This window comes from Lineus longissimus, chromosome 4, assembly GCF_910592395.1.
Source record: "Lineus longissimus chromosome 4, tnLinLong1.2, whole genome shotgun sequence".
Lineage (NCBI taxonomy): Eukaryota > Metazoa > Nemertea > Pilidiophora > Heteronemertea > Lineidae > Lineus > Lineus longissimus.
This window is the reverse complement of record NC_088311.1, coordinates 1,504,185-1,524,776: the sequence shown is the minus strand read 5'-3', so window position 1 is coordinate 1,524,776 and position 20,592 is coordinate 1,504,185. Positions and strand designations below refer to the sequence as shown.

The window sequence follows — 20,592 nt, the reverse complement described above, 5'->3', positions numbered from 1 at the left end:
GAGTCTGAGGTCGTCTGACGTAGGGGGTTACGTGAGACTTCAGTTCAATAGCTCCAGCCAAAACGTGCCCTGCTATCGGACGGGAGGCGACAGAAAACCTGTGAGTGCAAGAGCTCATTAAGCTAATATAATAACCAAGAGGGTAAAGACACCGATTTAAACATGTTTGCGCATCTACTTTGTAACATTAGTTGTCTAAAGTTGAGAGCAGAGCAAACATACGTCAGGAAGATGGAGTGTTATCAGCAATAGCATTATCTTTACAAAGTGATATTCAACAAAAAATATGCTGAGGTATTCCTGTACTTTTGCATAGTGCTGACTTTTAGCTTACTGCACAAGAATGATGCTGAATAACCGACTTAAAGCTGAAGATATTCAACAAAATCAAATTACGAGAAATCTTGTATTTCATTTCATTTTTTCTCAGCGTGCTCCTCAAATTGCTCGACTGTAGGCACATACTGCAGGGTGTTTTTCAGCGTTTACTTTTAAAAAATAACTCTTATTTTTTCATGTTTTGAACTTTAAATGAAAACAAAGGTATCATAGTTCAAACAAGAAATACTTTGAACTTACTCATTCATACGGTGGCTGGGAAAGGACATCACATGATTTTTTTTCCACATGAAATTTTTTTCCGGAAATATCTCGATCGACGGACCTATTATCTCGATCGCTCGAGATAAATAACTCGATCGACAGAGACATTTTCCGAAAAAATATTTTCCATGTTGAAAGAAAAACAGCATGTGATGACCTTTCCCAGCCAGCGTACAATCATCATGATAATGGCACGATGAAATTTTCCCATTTGTTTGAGTTAAAACAAACAGGCAAGTAAAAATCACAAAAACAACAAAAGTTTGACAAAAGTGTTGAACTTTGGCAATTGGATAAACTTTTACATTTTCAAAGGCAAAAGTGAAAGTAGCCTCCACACAGGAGCTCCATGACAATACAAAGTGACAACCATTGATAACTTCAAACAAGTGATTTGTACTGCTCATACAGCAATGTCTTTGAAAAAAATCTCGTTGTCACTTAAAAAATTTACTGACTGCAAAAAGCCTAGGTTGATGTCTAGACATTATAACAATCAATATCTATAGGCTTCTCTTGCGGAACACACAGCCGTGTTGCACACACAGAAATGCTATACTCAGTGCAGGCCGACTGATGCTGAAAGGGTAGGCAGGTCACACTCTTGAAGACAATGATTTTGATCCCAAATTGGTCCTTTCCATTCAATTTGACCTCTGCAAACAGGACAACACAAGAGCAAAAAACTAAATAATACATGACAGAGGTGAGCAACTGAATCAGAAAGAAAAACAGACAACCAGTTAAAAGTAATCTACTCAGTGTTTTAATGTATAACTTGGTGCCGCAGACGATCAAGATTACAAAAACCCAGCTGACATAACCCCTATCTTTCATCCAGATAGTGACGGATAGTGGGACAACTACTTGGAGCCATCCCACCCAAGACCTTGTTTGCGCCTGATTATGTGGGTTACTAACCCTGGCATTCCCATTTAGTAAAAATTTGTTACAACTAACACCAAGTTTGTGGTTAAGAGCTTTAAAGAAGCCAGCCGAGATGTCCACCTCTGTAACCAACGGGAAGTTGTCAAGGAATGATTGGGTACTTACAGCCAATGTGTTTGAGTAATCGTTCCCGATCAGACATGACTAATCCTTCTGTCCAGTAAAGGGAAATGCAAAACACATCCACCCGTTATTCCCGATCATGATAAATCACTTTCTCACATGCGCATACGCGAGCACGTGCGAACTTCCTACTTCCCTGAATATGGTTCTATGAATCCAACATGTGACTCGTGAAGTCAATCGTGTTGCTCGGAGCCTGGCTATTGCCGATAACGATCTTTAACAGTGGCATCGATCAAAACGTCAACAGACGCTGGTGGTGATCATTCAGAACGACAACCGACGTTAGCATTGATTGCACGATCAAGAAATGGCTCATATATGATGGGCGATTATTCCCGCGTTATGCGATTGAATTCATTACCGCTACTTGTGTGCCTCTCATGCCATTGGATAGCCAACAGTGCTTTATCATTGGCAGTCTCCTTCGCTATGCCAGCCGTTATCAGTATGCTAGTCAGGTGCTGTACGCAGGCAGAAATTCGATTATACACCAAAACGCACACAGGTTCTATAATGATCAAATCGTTCTTATAATGGAAACTATCAATGCTGTAATTCAGTTTCAAATCTATGAAATGGACTTGAGTTGAGTGAATCAATTGAGTCAAGATTGATGCCAGATTGAAATTTCGGCTTGGGAGGCAGAGTTATAATTGCACTCAGGCAAGAGATGATGTTCCTGGAATTTGGTCATTCATGCGGGAATTGAGTCTGCTCGATAGAAATATTATCCCATGCGCCGGAAATCAATGAAGACTTAATTGCAGTACGTGCTCAGTGCAGATGGAGGAGAAGGTGTCGGCTACACTATAGTCAACTTAACGTTTAGCAGAGTCGGCAGAGCATGGTCATGTTCTAGCAAAGTGTCCCATACGTAATCGCAGGTCACAGTTTCCAACAACAGTTTGGTTCTTTCACATCTTTGTCAAACTGGCTCCACCAATCCAAGGTCCCACCTGTCCATGCGTAGATCTTTACTATATATGTACCCATGGTTTCGTGTAGTCCTTTAACACCGTGCAACGCCTGTAACACATCAGTACTAGGATGACAAGTGGTATCTATAGCGCAACTTTGGCAACATCACTTCATACCACGACAGAGCAATGTCAATACCCTCACTAACAGAACATAAAGTCGGGAAACATGCATCTACAGTAAGGTGTCATACCTTCTTTATCAGCCACTACGTGCCATTTCCCCTACACACATCATGATTTCCGTCAATTCCCATCAAAGACTGGGCAAGATGAAACCAAAGGCATGACCAATCAATGCCTATCATTCGAAATTACGCTGAATTGTCATATGGCGGAATCACCTCAGGCATCTTATCTTTCTTTTTACATGCATAGTCAATTTCCATCTTGAGTTAGCATAGGGCGAGAAGACATATCCAACTTGATATTTTTCTTGAGGGTTCTTGGTCTGGTTTCGTAGAGGAACAAAAGGAAACCGACCACAATGATCTCTGTCAATGTCTATGAAAGTTTTTGAAAGATTTCGGATAGAATAGAATGAGTAGAAACTGTTCTTATTTGAATAACATTGAGTTTTTATCAATCAATGGAGAAGATAATCGATGACTGATCACAAGGGATGCGCGTAATCAGAATGTCACAGACTAACAACTTCTATTGTATGGCAAACAGGTAACTCGGTATCAATATTGTCGTGAATAATCGGTTATTTCAGAAACATGGGAATTATTCTTTATCAATACTGCATCTAATAAGCCAGACAAAAATAATCAATCAAATGATGGCAGTGGTTTTGAGCAATATTACAACATAAAGCCCTGGTGAGATTTCTGATTATATTTTTAGGCTTGGGTGAAAGCTGCAACATAGACTCTGCTGATGATACCGGAGAAACACCATGTGGGTTTTCATCCTAGAGCTCAATAACTTCCACAATAAAGAAAAAAGTGCCATCAGCAATTTATTACATTCTGCTTCACATGTTCACCAGATAAAAGTTTCATCAATGAAAGGCGAAACACAACCTTTGATCTACCTCCCACGGACTTAGAATTTCAAACTTGTGAAACTTTAGGATGTTGAAACGCTTGTATCGTGCTCAGAGATAACACCATTGGATCACTGAAAGGTGAAACATGCAGGTATGGATCAATTGACTGACTTAGACTTTGAATTTGAAAGGAACAATCTCTGATTACAAAGTGATTTATTAGTACCTAATATGCCCCCCTAGGGACTAACTGTTGTATGATACAAAACAACTGACAGTTGACTAAGTTGCAATGCCAGCAGTAAGATATTGAACCATTGGATACTAAAGTATTTGAGAAGTGAGAAATGTGAACTTTGATGAGGAAGAGGTGGAAGATTGGTTGAACTAGCAATACTGTGATCTCACAGGTACTGATGTTGGCACTTTAAAAGATGTACACTTCAGAATTTTCTTCGCAATCTGGAATTCTTATCATTTGTTGTGGAAGCAAACGAATTGTTAGACAATGGCTTTGAGGTATTTCAAAACAAAGAAATGTAAAACCCAGGTGAACTGCTATGTGAAGACTAGAACTATGTCTCAACAACCAGCTCAGAGATAAAGCTGGCTTCGAGGAGTCTCCAACTAGAACCTCTCAGGTGAGGTTTTGGTAAACTGATGCATAAGAACTCACAGCATGCAATCTAAGCTAACACGTGGTGCTGCAGCTACCAGGATTCCTGAGACTCAATACACAATAAATTCGAATGGAACGTGATTCTAAAGCATGATGACAATTTGAAAGGTGAATTATGAATCGTGACATGAAATTTTAGTTCTACTCAGAGCTTACATGATCAGATGGAGTCTTTATTATCACAAGCAAGAGAATTAGGAAAGGTATTTTGTTTGAAGAGTAATGCAACCACAGGGGAAAGAAGAGACCATACACTATACATCTCAGAGGTCGCTTGAATGCAATATCTCAAAACATATATTCAATTTTCCTCCATTTAATTTATATTGGAGACACCCATGTAATGATATCGACATTTTTGTCATAATTGTTGGTTTAGTATCATATACAAGGTTGCGTCCAATATGAAATAAACTCATTTCAATATTGGCCACGGCATGACAGAGTGTTTGAATAGAGATGACAACCAAGTGTTCTCATTGGTGAAAGTCACTTCTATTTCACTGTATAGTTCAAGCCGCGAGACAACTAGAAGCTCCCTGGGTGAGAGTTCAGACAAGAGAGGCAACCCACTGGGTTCGATTTTGGATCAAGCAAACTGTGTACATCACTGGCTTCAAATGTCGGCACAACTAACTAATTGGGATCAGAAAAAGCTATAAAAAACAATCTTAAGTTACAATATCGAAAGTCGAACCTCTAATAGGTGGTGAAGCCTTTCAACCGCTACACACTCTCGTTTATAGCGTCCCACCCATGCCAGTTGGGTAATTACCTCTTGGGGCTCTCCAGCATTAAACACGATATCTTAATGGACACCTGCCACCGTGCTCCAGTTTTTGTCACCAGAACCCATAAATACGGCAAGATCAACTGCCTGATTAACACTCATAGCCAGATTAAGAAGTCGGCTCGCATATTGCTCGCTCGCTGTTTGGTACCTCTTGCAAATACCCAAAATGCATTTCAAATTGCAGCTTGTCATCAAATATTTCTTAAGGTTATCTTTGATACCCAACATCCCTGACTGGCTCTGATATCGCCACGCTGAAGGATATGATTGACCTGACATTGGTATCAAGCGCATGAATCGTCTGGTACTCCAACTGAGGCAGATACCCAGACCGAACCTGCAGCCTGGGCCCACTTGTTCAAAACTGATGTTGACTTTAACTGACTGAATGCCCAGCAAAAGAGTTAGCAATTGACTTATTTTGAACGACTGGGCCGAGTGAAGTGTGAATATCTCCAACAGCCTATTCTGGCCTGAAAAAGTTTGAGACAAGTCTGACGATGACACTTTTTGTGTTTGATAGTTCACCACACAAAGTATTAAGCAAGTGTTTGATCTACGAGATCAGCTCTGAAAAAACTATGTGATTGACTTTGATACACAGTACAAAAGGAAACCACCACTACCCCAATTATAATTATGGTAGCATTTTAAAGATACGTGGCGACAAGTTGGTTAGTAACCTCAAGTACAATGGTGTAACCAAAGGTGTTACCATTAGCAGCATGCTTTGGTCTACCTTACACCAGCTGATGTTCTTATGATTAAAGGAGTCAATCTCTGATGCAGTGTTAGGCAAAGAAAGTGTAAAAGGCCCATCAAACAAATCACAGGTTGCCACCTTCAAACCAACTGCTCCACATTCTCCAGGAATAGTTCAGGTAGAATATTTTTGGGAAAAAATGTGACAAGGCTTTTGAAAGTTTGCTAATGACGAAGACCGCTTTCTTTCCTCCATAGTCATCATTACAGCAAACAAACAATCAAGCAATTTCTTTACTGCAATCGGCAATGTCAATCGTTGCTATGCTCGACAAAATGATCTTTCGTCTGTTGGTAAACCTGGTCACAGGTTGAAGCGAGTAATCATTCGTCAGCGAGGCACCTTGTAAGTTTGTATCTCTTTAGAGTCTAAATGGTAACATGGTAGCAGACGCCCTTGTTTATCGTCATTTGCTATCAGAAATCGAACTAATAGTATTTCTAGTTCCCTAGAGGAGAGAAGCAGCAACGATTCTAGCATGATATGCAAGTTATAGCTGTGATCACCATGGCTCAACAGTGATGAATACTGAAACCTGGTATCACCCAAACATGGCAACCTTCAGAAACCCATTAACGGGGGAAGTGAAGGTGTCTATTACCCTACATCCATTAGAGGGTTGTGAAAATATCATTCCAAGCCTGACGAAACAGATACAGTAAAAAATCTATGGAGGTGCAAGTTGTGAGAGTCTCTCAGATGCCAGCGATGAGAGGATACAAAGTCTATGTGAAAATGCTAATAGATCTCCACAGTTTTGAGAAAATTGGTCCTGATCAACGTTAAAGCCATCAAGATCTGAAACAACCAGACTTGGTAACCCAGTATATCACTTTTCTTTGTTCATTCATCTTCATGTTGGACGGTATGGTTCATTTACCTTTCTTATGAGGGTACCGGGAGTTGTCAATCATGATTCTATTTGTCAAATTCCGTGGGATTTAGCATTCATACATTATTGCTTTAAAAATCCCAATGACCAGGCCCTGTATGGCCTTTGCCAAAGGGCTTCCCGCCAGCAGAGAAGCAGCTGGCTCTTTCCAACTGCTCTGAAAGCCTCCGAACACACGGAAGAAACTCCAGGTAGAACTTTTCCCCACAGCCGCTTAGCACTTTTTGACATGACATACCAATACATGAATCGCTTCCATCGTATTAATAGTTTAAAAGCTAAGAATGATTAAATCCCAGACCTCCGTTATTACCCGCTAAGACTAAATAGAAAGTAAGTGACATTTCAATCTGTAATTTGTAGCTGATCAGAGCGAAAAGAAAATTGGACTCATGAGTGCACTGGAAAATTAACAGGCTGGTAATGATATGTTGCCTGGGAGAGACATGGGAGAAGACCAATTTGTTTCAGCTGGAATATCTGAAATAATAAAAACGGATGACAAATGGACTATGGTTGGTAATGCATACACTTGAAAAGTAATCATTTGTGGTAACTTTTATGTGATCAACATAACATCTTGATACAACACCATAAAGAGAATCCTTAACTTTCTAATACCAACTAAGTTTAGGTTCGCAAAGCTTTCTCACGCTGTCTTCCATTCATTCAAATCCAGGGGCTTAACATTGACTGAACCATGATTTGGCCATCAAAAAACAATCAGGATACATCAGATTGCAACACCAATCAGGAGGGTCAACAATGCACCAAACAAGACCAGATGAGTTGACTAAGCATCCCTCGGTTCATTGGTATGGATCCTGGTGACCTTGCCGCTCAAGCGGACACAATAAGGGTCGGATGCCGAGGCTAGTCGAGCAGAAGACACAGCCATCACCAACGTGGAAGTGTCATTGATCTGCCATCGACATCCGATCAGTTAAAGAACGAGTAACGCGAGTTTCTGGCAACCCTCACTAATCCATAGTTACATAGTCCCTGTACAGCTGATGGTACTAAAGCATTTAAGAAAATGTGCCACAATACATGTACTTTGGACATTGTCAACATACACTTTGGACATGAAGTGCACCCTCAGCACTAAAACTTACACTTCGCCTGATGGTCAGCAGATATAGTGGCACGCCTACTTTAATGCTACTCCCCTCTGGATTGAATCGGGGGTGAAATTGTCAGAGTGGGACAACAATTGAGACCATGCACCACCAAGCATCACCTCTCAACTTAGTGGAAGTTCAATACATCAGCTTTCCCTTAACACATTCCTGGCCAATTTCAGCCACGAGACTAGCTTGACGCTAACATTTGCAAGGTATTTGTGGTGCAAAGACTGGATGCAGTACCTAAAGTACAGACCCTGTAACATTGTAAGCCATTATTTTGAATCGTTGCGCTTTTCACCATAATGACAAAGAGTCGATACTGAGCAGCTGCCAGAACAAACTTCGAGGGTAAGTATAAGAACGTGACTTTCATGTTGTTCCTGATCAGCTATAAATACTTTACTCCTCTGCCCGTTGGCTAAACAAAGCGAGTCAACAGACGTGCTTTAAAAATCTCCTTTGGAAAATATCCTGCAAGTAGCTCAACACAATGGCTTAGAGACTTCAAAGTGGATGCTAGATGCAATCATAAAAAGCGACTTCAAATCAACCTTTGATAAACTGTGTATAGATGAAGAGTGTTCGTAAAAGACGTGGGAACGTGACTGATGGGGTTGCTTATCTACTGCTAAGAACTGTTTGTCAATTCTTGGAGGGGCCATGGTCAGATTAGAGAAATCACTTTAGAATCAAGAATGAGCAAACTTGCCTTATGACGAGGAAGCTTGCATGGTGAGTTTGGGTTTAAATAAACAAATGCAACGACTCCAGTCTATTCAGACGTTTCGTATAATTGGTACTTTTTCAATGAATGACTTTACAAATTTGGTCAACCAGGTTTGCATAGTGACAAATTGCTCTGAGGATAATCATATGGTAATGCAAAATATAATGCAAGATCTTACATCACTGACTTCTGAAGACTGAGGCTGGAATCAGAGTGATAATTACCTTCACCCAAGGCAATTTCTATAGGTTAATTGGTTTAAAAGTGCTTCATGTCCGTTTTGTAGGGTGATTTCACCGGTCCTTCAGGCAAGCATTACTTGAGTCTTAACTGAATTAGCCAAATTACTGTTAATCAGGAACATAGCAAGACATTTTGAAGTTGCTGCGAGGTAGATAAGATAATAAACATGCTCCCATCGGTCCAATTCTCATTTCTTTTGTGATTCAAACTGTCTAATTCAGCCCCATCGACTCGATAGGGCTATTCCAAGCCCGGTGTAATGTTTTTGAGTGTTTCTGTTTTTGAGTGTTTCCCCTCATTGTTTGGGAACGCTCAAAAATAGATTGACAAGTTTTTCTGTGTATCCCCCCTATTGAAAAGTCGTGGTCTCTCTAGCTGCCTATTGTTTGGAAACACTGACACATGGGGAACAACCACAGATGTTACACCGGGTTCAATACGGCTTTTTTCAATCAGAAAAAACACTGTAACAACAAAATTGCCTGTTGTGTCTGAAATAGAAGGTGAAGGAACACGGGGATCTCTTTTGCTCTAAAGAAGACATGCCTATCACTGTCATTGATAATTTGCACGCTGTTGCATCTTGAGCAAGGTATTACAAAATTTGCCTTTTTCATGCACTTTCTCTCTCGTTCAGTAGAATATGTGCCACATGTCCAAAGGTCAAAAGCTCGCAATTTAGAATTCTGTGTCAGAGAGCCAGCATGGTACATGGTATCCAAAGGCCAAAGCTGTATCATATAGAAAATAATACTTACTGTGTTTAAGATTTGTCATGTACAAAGTTAACCTCTGAGAGCATGGAATGTAGTCACAGACCCTCAGAACAACATGGCTACCATCCAGTTACTGAGACGAATCACTCACGCAACTGTTGCAAGGTGATGCCAAGGTAGACTCTTTCACTCGAGTATTCAGTTCCGCTTTGGTATCACTGTAAAGGCCTACCTGAACAGACCTAGGCTTGTTAGCAAGTACTTAACCCTTTACTGAAATGATCCAAGGCGCCGCCACAACATGCAATCAGGGTCCAAACCGAGAAACTGATAAGCAATGGCACAGTTTAAGAGACATAGAGCTATTCACTTTATTACCAAACAGGAGTCATCTACCCTGCTTGAAGAAGGTAAAGGTCTCAAGGACATTATACATTAGATACTGACTGAAAGGGACCTAACATCGACACTCCCTGTCAGAAATGGAACTGGTTTGCTGGCACCAGTCCCTGGCTACTACAATCATCTTCTAACATTATTCTCTAATTGAAGAAGACGTGTCAAGCACCAGATCCGGTGAAGCTTGCTTAAACGTCTGATTAGCTTTTGTGGTAGAGAGAGAACCCCACCCTTCAAGGCAAAGCAGGGCTGTGAAAGAGGCTAAAGGACAAATGCAAACCTACATGCACATGCCCAAGGGTGGAAGACAGTTTTTTTTCAGAGAACAGTCTCCCACCCTTGAAATTGGTATTCACTTCTTTTAGAAGAAGTTCAAATGGCTTTAGGATTTCTAGTTTTAGCCAAATTGGTGGTGAACATAATGAATTGTTAAGTCTGGTACTTTCTCATAAACACTCCCAACAAACCTATTGACTGCAGATACAAATGAAAGTGAATACCAACATAGATATAACAAGGAGACTCTGGCTGCATCAAGGGATCAATTTCTGCATTTACAAAGGGATTTGACACCTCCATTAACTGGCACTACAGCAGCTTCACAAATAGACCTGATGGAGAATTCTTCCACATTCAAAGGCTTATTGGTAAGTATTATGCAGCAAGTACACGAATCCAGATAAAACCTAATCCCTGGATAAGAAACCTGAGGACATCTACCTCTTTAAACTATTGTCAACATAGATCAAAGTTGAGCTGGGTCCCATTCTCAGAGTTATTAGACAGCCTTCTCATCAGGTCAGAAACTGAAATTGTATTTCATCGAAGATTTTTTTTAGAATTTTCCTCGATTCCTCCGAAAAATAGGTATAAACAATGATTTACGACTGTTGCATAAGTGAATTAGCACAGGACTTGATGCCACCACAGATCTGCATAACTACTTTGTCGTTTGCAAAACCTGCCTATTACGAAATAGCTTTGAACATTTCTCAGCAAGAAAGGAAACAATGAATAAGTTACCATTTGTGCCCCTTGAGTGCACCCTCTTAGAAGCCCACTTTACCATCACAAAGTATCACCAGCGAGCTCGCTTTGATCGCTATAGCGTACCTTATTTTATTGTCACGATACCGTCACCACCCAAGTAGTGAATCATTAAGGTCTGATTACAAAGGAGTAGTAAGAAGATGAAGATCACCATGCCTTAATGAGAGTTCCTTCCTGTGCTCCGGGGGGCTTTGACAAGAAATACAGTCGACCAGAAATTGACATTCACGGAGGATATCAACGTCTTAATTGAATATGTTTCAAAGAAGAAACTTTAATAATAACGATTTTCTACGCATTAGGCCTAATTGAGATGTTCTTAAGCAATCAGTGGCTGTCTGACAAAATTGAAGAAAACGTGAGGAACGTCCAGGGTCGTGTGTTGGATCAATCGAGCATCGGTCAAAGAACAAGAATTCATTACATTATTTGAAGAAATCCAGAATCATCCTTGGGTTGAATATTGAAAGTCACCAAGACTTCTGAATATATCTGTTGCTTCTCTTGACTAGCTGAGAACAATGGACAAAACTTTCCACTTTCCTCAGCGGTCATGCCAGGGGAGCTGAAGCATCCGACCTTCCACCCACCCAATGGAGTGACCACAACGATAACCTTTTCTGAGCAGAGCTACAAGTTAATTGATTATGTTCAGAGAATGCATTGTACCATCAGTCCCTGGGCATGAGTTCTGGTATAGAGCGTAGTGACGCTATGACAGAGACATCTTTACCAACATGAGTGATCGATATTCTTACACCGACCATGAATCGAACCACTTGAGGACAGGAGAGACATCTACCATTATGCTAGCGAGGCTAGCTAACTGTCAGAGAATCAATGATGCCATCTATCCCTCATAGCAGGGAAGCACCAAGAGGACTTCACTAACGCGACCACCCCAGTAACGTGACTATTTCAACCTCGGTCCCATGAGTGTTCATGTTACCGGGCGGTTCCACTGTGGTTCCTTGTTTGGTAGATCAAAAATCAACCGAGGCAAAAAGAAGTATATGACAGGCCATGAATGATGCATGGCCCCTCTGGACTTGGGTTTGTTGCCTTCAATGAAGATTTTTTCAGGTAGTGGTTCGTCAAAGGAAACACTCTTGGTGCAACTCGGCTTGAATGATGTACGAGACCACTGGGCATGTTGGGTTCGCTTCAACGCGGTGCGTCCTTTTGTCAAGGAGTAATGGAGGAGAAACATACCAGAACGCTAACAACATATGCTTTTTATTCGGTTTTCTCTCAACAAACAGGATATTGATGATCCATGCATGGTTTCAGCAATTCTACTGTGATTGATGATGTTCTCCCTGCTCCCAAGCTATTTATGCTTTCCGCGAGACATCCAGAAGCTAATGCCGTTCCCACAGGGAAGCCTCTATTGGTGCTACAGACTACAGTAAAACAGTTCAAAGCTACACACCAAGCCGCCTGTCAGGATCAGCCCCTTTCTACCTGTCAGGACAAGCCCTTCTCCCCCTGTCAGGACCATTGCCCCTCTATCAATATCAGGACCAGACGCTCTTTCCCTATCAGGACCAGCCCCCTCACTCCGTGCCGAAACCACCCCTGCTCGCCCTGTCAGAACCAAGCTATTTCTCCCTATCAGGACCAGCCCCAATGTCAGAGCCGGCTTCTTTTTAACAGGACCAAAATGATTGATACAATACATGGGGAGTGAAATACATTGAGGAGTGACTTTAACACCACCAGTCACTCCCCACCTCGAATCGACTGGCACTTGTCCCAACAGTCCACAATCACCATTTCCCTCCGCGTCTATCACGACAAGCTGATTCGTACAATTCTCTGACTCTGTTAGAATGTAAGCGAGGGTGAAATTGGCGTCATTAGCGATAGCTTTGGGCAACCCGTCTCTAATGAGCATAAAAGGATGAGGGAAGTGGGTGAATTTGCAACCATGTTTGTCTTGTAGATTCAAAGATTAAGTTAGGCATGCTCTTCACACACTAAATATATTTGGAAAACCTTTCGACAGATTCATCGCTACGCACGAGGAGATTGATACAATTTATCGTAGTTCTGAAGTTACAGCACACTTAAACCATCGAAAATCTAAAACCAGTAAATAGTGAAATTTGATTTTCGTTTCTGGATCTGCAGAGCTAAAGCTTTCACTAATTGCACAAGCAGTCCAAGTAAATAGACCTTCTGGATAAAAAACCACTGGCGCAATTTGCAAGTTTGGCGTTATTTCCGACTACGATCTGTGAAATTGGTTTACCACTGATAGTGGCCGTTAATTATGCCGGGGACCATGCACAAGTGTTCCCAAGAAATGACATCCTCAACTACTGGCCACATACTGAAAAAAAAGGATTCGCTTTTTATAGTTATGGACATGGACAGCAATCATGTCTACGGGAAGTATGCTGGTCAGACCGAGTGTTTCCCAGGCTGAGTAAAACCAGAACAATCAGATAGGCACTGGTTTTACAGTGATACAATAAAAGCATCCCAAAGTTATAAATTAAGAGACAACGGGGATGTCAGAGAATAGATAACTGATACTGGTACCAAAGTAAGAGGCTGATCACCCTTGACTAGAAATCACTGATGCAAAAGAAAATCAGCGGAAACAAAGCATTCTACCTCCGTCCTAAGATGAAAGGAAGTCGACTAATTTGTGAACATAATTCAATTCTCTCATCACCATTCGAATGAATGGGAAAGGAACGGGGTCATAAATGTGACATTTGGGAATCGGGCATAATGAATCAGCCGAGGGTAAAGCTAACTGAGTTGGTATAGCACGCAAAGAAATAAGACAAGAGTGTTTCCTTTTTCTCATAATGGCTGCAACATTGGCTTTTATGGCAAGCCAGACAAGATTGCTTTACTGCCCAAAGATATGAATTGTGACCATTTGAAGATAGTCAAAGCCCGTCCCCAGCAACAATATTGATTTCAAACTGAAAGGTTGAAGTGGGGCATAAAAGACTAAAACCATGGTAACCTGTTTTAAAGTTGTATTATTTACATTTGTTGATCAATTAGGCCTACACTTCTCAACAGACGGAAGACGACCGTGGAAAAGATGCGAGGTGTGTAAATAATAAATGATTGATATGAATCACGACCAGTAAATGCTTTCACAGAAATGCCATCTGTTGATTTCACTTTGTAAAAATAGAGCTACCGGTAAATAACATTAAGAGCATTGACTTATCTTTTCAATATTCATTCACCAACTCAGCTAGTAATGGGTAGATGATACTCAGCTAGTAATGGGTAGATGATACTCAGCTAGTAATGGGTAGATGATACTCAGCTAGTAATGGGTAGATGATACTCAGCTAGTAATGGGTAGATAATACTTCCGATGTCACATACAAATCGTCTCTTACTGAATCAACAGACTGAACATCTGGCTTCACTGGAAAAAGAATTTCTTCTGACAGCTAGTAAGAGCTCATCTAAGGGGGAGAGGGTGTGGGCTTGAAAGAGCAAACCTAGAATGTGTAAACCAAATTCATCCTGCGAGTAATCAACTCCATGTGACCTAATAGGCGAAAAGTGTGACCTAATTGATTCAGCAGATCCAAGGGGAGTTAAAAGTGGAAAATTGTTGATTAACTTGCTACAGATTAGCAGAGAGAGAAAGAAGTGTCTAGATTAAATCTTCACTTTGGTGACGAACTGAATCAAATTTGAAACACGTCCGTGTTCTTTGAGGAAATATGTTGCAGGTAATCAGTCTGTATCTGGAGACGCATTGCATTACCTTTTCAAACTATATATCAGGAATGGAGGGGAAATATGCTACAAAATCCTGGTCACAGAAACTGAGCCAATAACTACAGGTAGGATGGCATTTACAAATAACGACTGACTTAATCTGCAGAGAGCAACAGCTTTAAAAAACGTGATGGCGATGATTGATGAAGTGACAATGATAAGAGGAAACCAATCGGGAGAATTTCCATGCAGACAGAAGACCCTTATGGTGCTAAACTCAATAACTCTCATCTAACTCACTTCTCCTCAACAGTAATGAACTTTCCTTGTGAAACTACCAAAGGACTGGCAAATCTCATGACTAACTCGATGCAAATGAGCATCCTTGGCATCGGAAATAACGCCGAGATTTGGTTAGTGACGCTGTCCATATTGAGATGTGTCCACTAGTGCTATGTTACCTTGTATGATACCCGATCTGACTGCCCTTTCAAACTCAATACTGGACGTACACAAACCGACCCTGTCTACCGCCAGCAATCAATATGATGAGAGGGAAGTCATTTAGTTTAACAATTTGCCAATTAATGGCAGGGGATTAGACCCGTCGATAACGCCAGGTATGCATGCTGATCGATAACGTCAACGAACGAGACGGAAAGAAAATCTAACGAAAAGGAGGAAGAAAGAAGCGGCCAGTTTGTCAGGCTAATGATGACCCACCAGATGCAAATGGGCGGTTTTCCAACCCTTCGATTTCTTGTTTTCTTGTCACGTGTTCTATCTCCGCCTGGAGGCAATCATATCGAACTGATGAAACAACCTCCCTAAGTATACTTGTTGAGCCAGAAGGTGTGATATATAGTTTTCTAACATCATAGATGGTTCTAGAAATCAGCCTGGCATCTCCAGGACAAAATCTGTTCGTTTCCCACGCCTGTTGTTTTATTTCATTACATTCCTCTCTTTGTGCCTTGTGGCAACACACCACTTTTTCTAGGCTTCAACTGAGATGTTCACCAAGAAATGTTTTCAAAATGAGGAAAACATTCATTTTAGTTAAATTCATTATTTAGAGACCAACAGTTTCGAGGCATAAATCTCCGATGCTAACATATTTGGTACCATTTGTCATCATTTCAGCATACATGCATGATATGCAAGATATAAGAAGTGTAGGCCATTTTCTCAACACATAATCCCCGGAAGACATCGGATACAAATAAACTCCCATCATAAGAAAATACTTTTAATTTATTGCTTTCCTGCAGGCGTCGTGGATGAATAATGATGACGATATGGATGTAGTAAAGGGAAGTATTCTGAACGGTACATATTTGCAACATTCTAACTTCGATCTTCTCAAAACAGAAGATCACAAGACTCACAGTGAAACAACAGACTGCATCATCACATCACACCGCCGAGTCTCACCATCATGAAGATAAGAAGCCTGCCTGCAGCAACAATGAAGTTGATAAGAAAACCATCACAGCTGTCCTTCAGAAAATCGATGCTGCCAGGTTCATGATGAACTAGTGAACCGCTACTCCCCGACAGAAAAGAGCAAGGATGACTGAAAAAGAGCCAAGTTAGCTTGCTTAGGATCTAAACATATTCCACACAAAAGCAATTATATCGTGCTCACAGTCAACACATTTCCTACACAAAAAACGCGGTGATACATTAGAAACATCCTGATTTCAGGCTTTTTTTACTCCTATGTCGCATATGTCAATAGAAATCTGAATGCTGAGCCAATTACACCTGCAGTACTGGTAATGATACGTGTACTCTGACAACATGGAATTCGTCTCTCATCTGAAATCGTTGTTCAATCAAATAACCGATTGATTTTCACTAGATTCCATTAGATGTTTTTCATCAAGGGTAAGCAGTCACGTAAGGACGTTCGAACATGCCAAAGGGCGAGATGCAGCCCAAACAAGCTTTTTTGCCATTCATACCCGCTGATTCAACCATGCCAGTCATGTCCACCCAGCCTGGGCTCGCTGTAATGGGTACCATGTAACCAACTATACCACGATTCCTTGGATCCCCGCCAAGGGTGTTAATGATCGATGACATTTGCCTAAATCCTGCATCACTGGTAATGAGGAGCTAGTAAACCCATATCACATGGGACTGATCTGTTCAAGAGTCGAATGGATCGAATCGTTCCCAAGCCGCTTTCAAACCTTGATACACTTTACAGACTATCCATCTGGTGATCTAGCTCCAAACAAGTAGTACAATGTGTTCCAATGGGTTCTAATGGGTTACATGTATGATTAGTGTTGAAAAGGCTGGCGTCTACACCGCCAATGCTACACTTCTGCAATCACCAAATGTACTGCAAACACTCCAGCTTACTTTGAAGTCTTTCATCTCAGTTGCTTGCCAGTTGATGCGTAGCGTATTCCACTGTGAACATACAAATGTTGAGAATTTTTTGCATGTACGAATGTTAGTACTCTTTAAATGCATTATCCCCGATCCCAAAGGTCTCAACAGCGTCTGCAATGAAACTAAATTGCCATCCGAATTCTCAAAAGAAACATTACACCACATTCAAAGGCATCGCCGATCTCACACAGTAAGAGAGAAATCTTTTTAATCTCAAAGTCTGTTAAAAAAACTGTCACATTCATGATAACCTCGCGGCTGTCTGAACCCATGGCTACACAAGAGGGGGTAATCTATCAAGGCTGAACATCTCCGTCTTTCTGATGTTTGCTCATTAGTCAAATATCAGCACTCAGCATTTTTTATCTAAGAAGAGTATATGTTTGAGGGTTTTATACTGTGTGAGATGCGGTAAGCCGGGAGATGCCGCTTTGAAGATGTGCAGCATACATGATTTGGCGAACGATTATTGAGAGTGAGTGGATATACAGATGAAATGGCATGAAGTTTTTCTCCCTCACTACGCTTGTATCCCGAGAGCACGAATGAGAAAGAAGCCTGATTGCTTGCTACATTCATCAGGTACCTCTTGAGCTACTTGAAGTAGTTGATAAGATCTTCTACTCATCAACACAACAGCAGATTGCCTGTTAACTCTCAGCTGTGTTAACTGCCCCGCTACAACATCCAAAAACGAGATTTTTATTACAACCTGTGATGATAATCAATGCTATGACTGTCAAACGCACCTGCAATGACCATTGCAAACGAGATATCTTCGGTTGTAACTACGAATATGATACATTTGTGGAGAGCTTTTTAATAGTTATTCATATTTTTCTATGCACTCTCGCCCGCTTCTGCCTCATCACATGGCATTCCTTAGGTTCATTATAAAAACCATCCATGATCAAATTCGCATGCCTTGGAGTATATCATTAAAAAACTTATGTTATCTACATTCAAATGAAACCTACTAGAAGAATTTAATGGGCTGCACATCATATGTTTTTTACCTGAAATTCAAGGCATTTCATGGTCAAACTATGAATCGTGTGGAAAAGACAAGCGAAGCTGAATACTTCCAGTTATCAAGAACACTGTTTAGCGAATTTTTGATGGACATACAATTCTAAGATGTGACACAGTATTAGAATCTGACTAATCTAGATCTATCTGGCAAATGTCTGGCAGCTGGTTCGCTACATCCTTTTCATTCTAAAGTACACCCCAAGGGATTTGAAATGAACCAGAAAGTTTTTTGATTAAATCATAAAAACTCTTTAGGCAACAACTACTGGTGACCAGAAAGGTGGAGGATTGAAATTTAAGGCTGGAAGGATAGAAGTGATAGAAGTGAATCTGGCAGTGGCAATGAAAAATTGATCAGTAACATTTTAATCTTATATTTTGTTTTGCCCGACAGTGTGGAGACCACAGGAGATTAAAATAACAGTCCCCAAAGTCAAAACCAATGATTGCATTCGAATGCCATGATTGTGAAGTTCAGTTTCATTAAGCATTTTGCATCAGGTTTCACTGCTTTTATCAATCATGAATAGCTTCAAAGGGAATAGCAACAGCAAACAGTTTGCAAGCTGGCAGCACTTCCATCGATTAGATATTCAGCATTTTAAATGAAGAGTGATGCACCAAACCTAGTAGACGCGCAGATTAAAACTTCAAACTCATCAAATAACAATTTGGAGTGGAGCATTAAGGCTTCCTGTTACATCGTCTCTCTCTCTTTTATGCTTTCTTAATGACCGATTAAATTACCCGTCTGTTTTCATGAAGATTTTAAAGTTCTTAGTTTCACTGCACCAATCCAAGAGGGTATGGTATGGCATCAGTGTTAGTGTATCGGCACTTGAGGTTAAGGCGGGCAGACTAAACCGATGAAACTGGCACCTGATTAATCTTTTTGATGGTTTCCCCATCGCTTCTTATCTGAGCATTTTGAGTGGCTAAAATAAGTTGATGACCCTTCACGGTAACTTTTGGCAAACTGTAACAAAAGTCTAATATCAGGCATCTAATCACCTGAGACGTTTGCCTTATCAATAAGCACAAGCCACAATCTGAACTACTGCCTGCCATCACAAACCTTAATGTACTTTTATAAAGATGCGCCGGTCAGATATAATGGCAGGGTCGAAAAACCTGGATCAATCTAGGACAGACCTTACCCCTGGAAATAGCCCGACGACAATGATCTGAACGTACCATTCAGGAAAAAGCTCAGAAATAAATCACCATGATGAAATTCACTCTTCACTCCAAACATCATTTAATCCGTCAAATCGTCAATCTTTCTCATGAAAAAATTAGGAAGGAATCGATTTCAATTTAGTTTTAAATTAGTTTTTCTGCTTGTCTTGAAGAATCTTATCGATTTGAATCTCGACGATCAATTATACAATTCAATCTCCATTAGTGTGCATGGTTGAGATGGCGTGGTACTGATAGCAGCTTTTAACTAAATGAAACCATCATGAGGACAAGCGACTATTCATGGAATTTGAGCTGTAGAAAATAAAAGCAATGTTTAGCCTATCATTGACGATAGTGGCCATGCTGGTACACCTATGGGGTTGTAACTATTTTGCTGTATATTGTCAAGAGGAAAGAAAAGCATGCGACTTAACGCCGACCTATTTATGTAAAGTGATAATTAGAAGGTATATAGTTCAGGAAATGTTAATAAATAATCATTCCATATCGTCTTTTGAGAGCATTTTTGATCGTAAAAATATATGCCTACGTCACAGAGTCTCTGCAATGGTCATTTTTATCACAGTAGTCTCGTGCAGCCAGAAGTTCTTTACTTATTAGTCTGGCCCAGCACGATGTATGTGGGCAGAAGCAACAGTGCGCAAGATTACCTCGAGCAGGGGCTAATAATAGATTATGCTAATGAGCATACCTTCCTCATTGAGTTTTCCCAGAATGGTCCATATCGCCCAAGCTCGGGACGGCATGGTTGTCTGTTGACTGTGCTTAGTCTCTCTTAAAGCACAGTCAACAGAAACCCTTATACCCCTTCACGCTCAGAAACCACAAACGCCCACCCCTTTCTGCTACCTTAATACTTCTGGATAATATTTGTTGTGAATTTCCATATGCTGCCAAATCAGTGTTGTGAGGGGAAATTCGTTTTCAGTGAGCAGGTCAAGGCTGGTCACTCTTGGCAGGGTAGGACATGCTGCAACCAACTTATATTATTACGCGGCCATATAGACACTTGTAATCTAATGATTGTCTGCATCATGCTCTTCAAAGTCCCATGTGTCTAAAATCGCAGCTACGGTATCCGGCTATCCTTCATCGTTTTCCGTGATGAAAAAGGGGACATGAATGATTAATGAAATCAGGACGAAGTAAGTTACTGATACGATGCTGGCAGATTCCAAGTCCAAGATTTGGTAAGGTTGATATCAG

The 20,592-nt window shown here is 40.7% G+C and overlaps 1 protein-coding gene across 3 annotated transcripts in view; it reads right to left on the bottom strand.

Moving 5' to 3' along the window:
- The window catches only part of LOC135487228 (uncharacterized), a 50,299-nt gene that overhangs the window by 22,988 nt on the left and 6,719 nt on the right, over positions 1-20,592 (bottom strand). Inside the window, exon 1 of one of the 3 annotated variants that reach the window (XM_064770731.1) lies at positions 9,631-9,739. The exons of 1 other annotated variant lie outside the window; for it this stretch is intronic. In XM_064770731.1, coding sequence (XP_064626801.1) covers positions 9,631-9,649 — 19 coding nt within the window. In that variant the 5' untranslated portion in view covers positions 9,650-9,739. Of the gene's footprint in view, positions 1-1,656; positions 2,016-9,630; positions 9,740-20,592 lie in introns of those variants that run through there. One more of the 3 variants, XM_064770729.1, reaches the window with a different exon arrangement.